The sequence below is a fragment of the Centruroides sculpturatus genome, unplaced genomic scaffold (assembly GCF_000671375.1).
Source record: "Centruroides sculpturatus isolate CEXI.00-Female unplaced genomic scaffold, Cexi_2.0 scaffold680, whole genome shotgun sequence".
NCBI lineage: Eukaryota > Metazoa > Arthropoda > Arachnida > Scorpiones > Buthidae > Centruroides > Centruroides sculpturatus.
The window spans coordinates 138773-147534 of NW_019384843.1; the positions used below are offsets into that span (position 1 = coordinate 138773).

Sequence of the window (8762 nt, forward strand, 5' to 3'; positions counted from 1 at the left end):
CTCATACGCCGATTGCCAACGACTGACGCTTTCTGCAGGCGGGAAAAAATTCAGGGCTGTGCATGACTGTCCCCTCCACAACTCCACCGAAGGAGGCCTCTCTCGCATCATTGGTTTACGCGGAAAAAAATAAGGTCCGATACTTTTTGAACAGACCTTGTATGTTAAGAAAATTTATATGTAACAATAAATAAATTCTCAAATTAAGCCATTTCAAATCATAATACAGTAGTTATTTTGTTTACTGAAGAAAACTATAAAGTTTAAATTATTGTTGAATAAAATTAAATCAATACTTTATTTTTATGAGAATATTTGTAAAATTTTAAATTGTATTTTAGAAGCATTTAAGACATAACAAAGAGTAAAAAATATAATTTTAGTAAAATTATTTTAATTATTATTTATTTCAATAAAAAATAAAAGAAAAGAGTTAATGAATAAATAAAATAACTGTTTCTGTTAGAGCTAATTTCGATCTTTTATTTTTTGTTTATTTGAAAGACTTCTTGATTTTATCTTCATTATATGAATGAAGATAAAATCAAGAAGTCTATTATTATTGAATTAGCTAACAGTTTTTGAAATCAAAATATTTAATTTATAAGAAATAAAATATTACTTAATTTTATAAAATAAATATCTTTAAAGAGTATAATTTCAAAATAACTTTAACTTTGAAATAAAACAAAAAATATATGCAAATTTCAGTTTATAATTAGAATTTGTTTTGCTAAGTTATAAATTAAACAATAACGGAAAGAATTTTTACATAATAAAATTTACAAATTTTAAATAAATACGGAAAATGGAAATGCTCATCTAAAAACGGGAATCAAATTTCTCGGAGACAAAAATAATTCTTTTTATTCAAATGTTTATATTGTACATAGTCTCGGAATCGTTACTCTTCTAGATATTATTTTGTAAACTTTTTAAAGTATTCTTTTTCATTCACATATATCAATAGAAATAGATTGAATAATATAAAAGCTATAGCAGGTCTCAAAGCTAAAATATAAATATTTAGTATCATTTTCATAAGATTATTTTATGATTTGTACCAAAAAAACATATGAAATAATTATTGTATAATAATCAATTTTATTCCATCCAGATTTTTATTAACACTCCATAAAAGATATAATAATGAAACTTTTTTAAAGAGCAATTTCTCATTAATTCTAATAGTTTTCTAATGTTCAAGAATGAATTTCTCTGATGGAGGATATTCCAAAATAACTATTATTATATTATAATTTAATGCATGTTTATGGAATAAAACTATATATTTTATAAAAGAAATGTAGACTAAACAATGTGTTAAGTAATTTATGTAAAAAGTTTATATGAAACAAATATGATTATTTAATAAATAAAACAAATACAAACAATAAAAGTGAAATAACAAAATGAACTTAAACTATGAAAACAATTCACTTTCATTGTTTATCTTCCAGTAAAATATGTCAATTACATACACAAATTATGAAACACGTGCTTCGAGCATCGGTTAAATTAATTATTTTTAAAATGAATTTTTTTTTTAAGTTAAATAAAATCAAATTATCAGGAAATATAAATGAATTTTGGTTACAACACAGAATACATTTATCAATAATAAATTAATGTAAAAAATTTATTGAAGTAAAATTCACCTAGGATTAAAATCTTGAAATAAACTCTGCAGATTCATATTTTAATTTAACTACTTTTTATAATAACCACGTTCTTTGTAATAAATAAAATTCGTAAAATTTGTTCCAAACATTCATCTCCGACTTCCCTCTCGCTTCTATGAAATTTACGTAATCAGTAACAGATGGCGTAAATATCGCGTGCCATGCGTCATTATTGATAAAATATATACATATTTTTTGAATGTATTTATACGATCTTATCTTTATATCCTTTATTATTTAAATAATAATAATACAAATAAATAATATTCTATCACATGTTTGATATTATCATTAAGTAGTTAATGAAATTCGCAGAATGTTTTTTTTTTTTAACTCTTTCCGCCATGTGGGCACTAAGATGGCCTCTTTTTGCAAGTCCACTATGGGTTCGGCCAGGACCACAATGGGGCTGCCGGGTGGTGAGGGACGGGGCCCGACATATCTGAGCGGACCACCCCCCGAAAAATTCCTGGGGATTTTTTTCGACCCGTTCGGATTCGAATCAGGGTCACCTAGAGCGGTGGGCTGCCACCTTGTCTACTCGGCCATCCGGCCGCTCGCAGAATATTAATACATATCCTAATCGTAGTGTCTTAATTGAATTTTGGATTGATTAGAATATATTGAATTAAGAATTTACTAATTATTGATTAGAATCTGTATTAGTAATTTTTTAAATGGTAATTAGGCTATAGTCAATAAAGCTCACAGTGGGACGTTCGGGTGATAAGAGATCGAATCCGACGTATACGGACAGACCACCTATGAAAAATTTGTTAGATTCCTCAGTGGCGTACCGTGGGTGTCAGCCGCCCGGGACGGAGGAAAATTTCGGCCCCCCTTATTTAGGCATTTCAATTTAAAAGACCAAAATTCAGTTTTGTCACAGAACAAGCAATGAAAAATTCGGTGGTAGTGCAGCGACCTGTTTAAAATAGTTCTATTAAATATTAGTGGTGTATATGAACGCGAATGAATCGTACAAGAAAAAAAAAATGTCAACTGGTTTCGCAGGATTTCCTCGGATGAAAAAATTACTAGTTCACTCGGACGGCGAGCCGATTCCCGGACTGTCCGGACGATAGCACTATCGTAGGCGCGATACAAGTATAGATTAGGATATTTCAAATTTTTAAAAGATATTATTATTATTTATTGTGAAATTTTGCGGCCCTAAAAAGTGCCGCCCGGGGCGGGCCGCCCCTGCCGCCCCCACTACGATACGCCACTGAGATTCCTGAACCAGGGGTCAAATACGTATATTCAGTCCTGATTACCGAACAGGTTAAGGACCTTGCTGCCTCGACTATTGTTCTATTTTCACGTTTACAGCATCCATTTTGTTCAAGAGTAATATGGCATAGTCAATTGTTGTCTTATTTCATTTTTCTGTAGAATTTTTCTAACAATAGCATTATCAAATTCTCTGCCATTATCACTCAGAATTTCTTTGACTATATGTCCAGTAACTTTAAATGCAGCTATCTGTTTTAGCTTTTCAGACACTTCAGACTTTTTCTTAATAAAATAGATAAATCGAAATCTTGAAAAGTCATCTTTAAATAAAACAAAGTATCTAAAAACAGGCATAGATGGTTCAAATAGTCCACTTATATCCATATGTATCTGTTTACCCGGTTTTGTAGTACGTGGACGTGTTCCAAACTTTAATCTATGAGATTTTAAACACGTCTTTCACATATTTCACTATCCAAGTCAACTTTAACTCCAAGTTCTCGCTCTACAATTGTTTCACGTGTCTCTGGTATCTCGTGATAGATCTGTAATAAGTTTGACTTAGTAACTGCATTTACCTCATATGGCTTGCTACATGTTACACTTCTTAAATTAAGCTTTAAAAAATCTCCATATCGGCTACGTCTACCAGTTATTATTATGCGTCCATCAACTGTTTATTTATATTCTTCAGCCTTTGATATAAATAAGCTAGAGTGATGACAATCCAGAGAAGCTAACATTGAAAATAGATTTTCTTAAGATCCTGTACAAACCAAATACAGTAATACCTCGACTTACTCTACCCCGACTTACGCGAACTCAGAGTTACGCGATTTTCAAATCTCGTCGATTCGTCTTTTGTTTGAGCGCCACGCAACTCTCGATTACTCACTCCCCCCACACTATTGTTCAGCTTACATGTTCGGACGTGTCGCGCAGAATCGACACATAGCTACAATTTATTTTGTGTTATTTATTTCTGTGTTTGTTATATCTATGGAGACTTGAGAGACTCTATCTGTACACAGCTATCCATAGTGGCACTCAATTATTGGTATTCGCTACACTCAGGTTTTCTTTTAGACCCTTCGGAGGACTACGACCTTGCAGCCTAAAAACTACACGCCAACATCAAACATAGAGGGTACTATAGCCATACGTACGCTATTCAGAGAGATCCTACCATTCTCTACTGTCTATCTCCTCTCCCTCTTTCTTCCCCTCTTTTCCTTNTTTTCTTTTAGACCCTTCGGAGGACTACGACCTTGCAGCCTAAAAACTACACGCCAACATCAAACATAGAGGGTACTATAGCCATACGTACGCTATTCAGAGGGATCCTACCATTCTCTACTGTCTATCTCCTCTCCCTCTTTCTTCCCCTCTTTTCCTTACCCTCTTTTCTGCAAGCTAAACACCTCGTGTAAGGTCGATGTATGTATTAGTATATATATAATTAAGCTATATCTGTAAAAAGTCGCAAAGGTTTTTCCAATAAATGTCTTATAACTTAATACGAAATGATACAATGAACCCAACTTAGTATTGATTTTACAGTGGATTTTTGAAGTTTCTCTTAATACAATTAGTTTATTATTGATCTAAAAATAAATGCAAAAAATACTTCTGTTTTTTAAAATGAATATCATTTTGTATATTACGAGATATATGTATAGTTTCGATAAGTATAGAACGAAGTTATTGTACATTATTTTAGTGCTGAGTTTAAAATAGAAAAAACTTCATTAACTACAAATCATAATATCTATTGAAAAGCTGTACTTTCCACACGTAAAAAGCTGGGTTTTCCTTTCTCGAGTCGAAAAATAGAAAGTGTTGTAATTAGTCTTATTGTTATAAATATTTTGCAAGCTGTAGATGTGTTTTCCTTTTAAAAAAAAACGTAGATACAACATTCCCAAACATCAGTTAATCATTTTAAAATTACATTTTTGTCGTTAAATGTTATATTACTTTTAAACTTTAACAGTTTTGTATAAGAAAAATGTTCTAACTAAACTTAGTTTGTGATTCATACACATAAGTTCGCTTAATACATAAAACACTGGGCTATTCTGTATTAATAATATAATATAATATAATTTTGTAGATGATATATGAAAAGAATGGAGTAAACTTTGTGATTTATTTAGAATTTTTATATTTTGATACATAGAAAATAATAATAATACAATACTTCTTTTATATTATTGAATATTATTTTATTAACCTTACAGTTTTATTTAGACTTTGACACAGATCGCAAGTGAAGCAGCACTGTTCGGTTTGTAATTTAAAATAAACCATCGTGTGCCAATTTCTACATTCTTCCAACTGATGTCTTTTTAATATTTTCTTATTGGAATTAATACAGTATTTTCATTCTTTGGCATGGATCGGCCAACGTGCTTCCATTGTTTTGAATGCTACTTACTAATGATTTTCTTTCTTTGTTCTTTTATTTTTCTCCTTTTTTTCTAACTTCAAAAACATCATTTTGGAGTAATTCGAGATAGAAAATTAACATCAAAAAAGATTTTTTTAATCGCGATTAATGATAACAGTATCATTGACTTAATCGTTTTATATAAGAGAAATAAGATACATCAAGATATAGGCTAAACTTAATTAGCTACCATAAGATTGATTGTTGCATTTATCAAGATTTAGCTACGTTTGATCTCAAACACAAACACGAGTGATAATATAGTATATTCAGTCTGGTAGTCAGGAATAAATCATTTGGACTATAGGGGAAAACTGAAAAAAAAATGTTACTAGTGTTTTTTTTTCTTTTCCAGCTAATACTAAGACTATTAGCAACAGCACTAGCGTAAAAAACCCACATAACAGTAGCCTAAGTTTACATAATGAAAGCATATACTGTATATATAAATGAGGATGTTTGTTTGTTTGTTCGCTATAACTCCTAGGCTGTTTGACCAGTTGCTACGAAACTCGGGGTACGTTCGTAAAGTCGAACGAGTTAAACGAGAATGACGTCATCGTTATTCATATTTCGTTAGACTTTTCGAACGATTCGTTTAGAACTAAATGGCTGTTTCTAAAATCGAAGATACAAATGTTGCTAATACAGCCTTATCCGAAATATTTTTCTTAGATTGCTTCGGGTGGACAGTTACTCCAATCATTTCATCTTTTNTACTTCTTTTATATTATTGAATATTATTTTATTAACCTTACAGTTTTATTTAGACTTTGACACAGATCGCAAGTGAAGCAGCACTGTTCGGTTTGTAATTTAAAATAAACCATCGTGTGCCAATTTCTACATTCTTCCAACTGATGTCTTTTTAATATTTTCTTATTGGAATTAATACAGTATTTTCATTCTTTGGCATGGATCGGCCAACGTGCTTCCATTGTTTTGAATGCTACTTACTAATGATTTTCTTTCTTTGTTCTTTTATTTTTCTCTTTTTTTTTCTAACTTCAAAAAGATCATTTTGGAGTAATTCGAGATAGAAAATTAACATCAAAAAAGATTTTTTTTAATCGCGATTAATGGTTACAGTATCATTGACTTAAGAGAAATATATAAGAGAATATAAGAGAAATAAGATACATCAAGATATAGGCTAAACTTAATTAGCTACCATAAGATTGATTGTTGCATTTATCAAGATTTAGTTACGTTTGATCTCAAACACAAACACGAGTGATAATATAGTATACTCAGTCTGGTAGCCAGGAATAAATCATTTGGGCTATAGGGGAAAACTGAAAAAAAAATGTNTGGAATAATAAAATTTACAAATTTTAAATAAATACGGAAAATGGAAATGCTCATCTAAAAACGGGAATCAAATTTCTCGGAGACAAAAATAATTCTTTTTATTCAAATGTTTATATTGTACATAGTCTCGGAATCGTTACTCTTCTAGATATTATTTTGTAAACTTTTTAAAGTATTCTTTTTCATTCACATATATCAATAGAAATAGATTGAATAATATAAAAGCTATAGCAGGTCTCAAAGCTAAAATATAAATATTTAGTATCATTTTCATAAGATTATTTTATGATTTGTACCAAAAAAACATATGAAATAATTATTGTATAATAATCAATTTTATTCCATCCAGATTTTTATTAACACTCCATAAAAGATATAATAATGAAACTTTTTTAAAGAGCAATTTCTCATTAATTCTAATAGTTTTCTAATGTTCAAGAATGAATTTCTCTGATGGAGGATATTCCAAAATAACTATTATTATATTATAATTTAATGCATGTTTATGGATTAAAACTATATATTTTATAAAAGAAATGTAGACTAAACAATGTGTTAAGTAATTTATGTAAAAAGTTTATATGAAACAAATATGATTATTTAATAAATAAAACAAATACAAACAATAAAAGTGAAATAACAAAATGAACTTAAACTATGAAAACAATTCACTTTCATTGTTTATCTTTCAGTAAAATATGTCAATTACATACACAAATTATGAAACACGTGCTTCGAGCATCGGTTAAATTAATTATTTTTAAAATGAATTTTTTTTTTAAGTTAAATAAAATCAAATTATCAGGAAATATAAATGAATTTTGGTTACAACACAGAATACATTTATCAATAATAAATTAATGTAAAAAATTTATTGAAGTAAAATTCACCTAGGATTAAAATCTTGAAATAAACTCTGCAGATTCATATTTTAATTTAACTACTTTTTATAATAACCACGTTCTTTGTAATAAATAAAATTCGTAAAATTTGTTCCAAACATTCATCTCCGACTTCCCTCTCGCTTCTATGAAATTTACGTAATCAGTAACAGATGGCGTAAATATCGCGTGCCATGCGTCATTATTGATAAAATATATACATATTTTTTAAATGTATTTATACGATCTTATCTTTATATCCTTTATTATTTAAATAATAATAATACAAATAAATAATATTCTATCACATGTTTGATATTATCATTAAGTAGTTAATGAAATTCGCAGAATGTTTTTTTTTTTTAACTCTTTCCGCCATGTGGGCACTAAGATGGCCTCTTTTTGCAAGTCCATTATGGGTTCGGCCAGGACCACAATGGGGCTGCCGGGTGGTGAGGGACGGGGCCCGACATATCTGAGCGGACCACCCCCCGAAAAATTCCTGGGGATTTTTTTCGACCCGTTCGGATTCGAATCAGGGTCACCTAGAGCGGTGGGCTGCCACCTTGTCTACTCGGCCATCCGGCCGCTCGCAGAATATTAATACATATCCTAATCGTAGTGTCTTAATTGAATTTTGGATTGATTAGAATATATTGAATTAAGAATTTACTAATTATTGATTAGAATCTGTATTAGTAATTTTTTAAATGGTAATTAGGCTATAGTCAATAAAGCTCACAGTGGGACGTTCGGGTGATAAGAGATCGAATCCGACGTATACGGACAGACCACCTATGAAAAATTTGTTAGATTCCTCAGTGGCGTACCGTGGGTGTCAGCCGCCCGGGACGGAGGAAAATTTCGGCCCCCCTTATTTAGGCATTTCAATTTAAAAGACCAAAATTCAGTTTTGTCACAGAACAAGCAATGAAAAATTCGGTGGTAGTGCAGCGACCTGTTTAAAATAGTTCTATTAAATATTAGTGGTGTATATGAACGCGAATGAATCGTACAAGAAAAAAAAAATGTCAACTGGTTTCGCAGGATTTCCTCGGATGAAAAAATTACTAGTTCACTCGGACGGCGAGCCGATTCCCGGACTGTCCGGACGATAGCACTATCGTAGGCGCGATACAAGTATAGATTAGGATGTTTCAAATTTTTACAAGATATTATTATTATTTATTGTGAAATTTTGCC

At 30.4% G+C, this 8762-nt stretch overlaps 1 protein-coding gene across 1 annotated transcript in view; it reads right to left on the bottom strand.

The window, feature by feature from the left end:
• The window catches only part of LOC111630349 (transmembrane protein 185A-like), a 35879-nt gene extending 34077 nt beyond the window's left edge, over positions 1-1802 (bottom strand). Inside the window, exon 1 of the mRNA XM_023374441.1 lies at positions 1659-1802. Coding sequence (XP_023230209.1) covers positions 1659-1696 — 38 coding nt within the window. The 5' untranslated portion in view covers positions 1697-1802. The remainder of the gene's footprint in view (positions 1-1658) is intronic.
• Positions 1803-8762: the final 6960 nt, after the last annotated feature.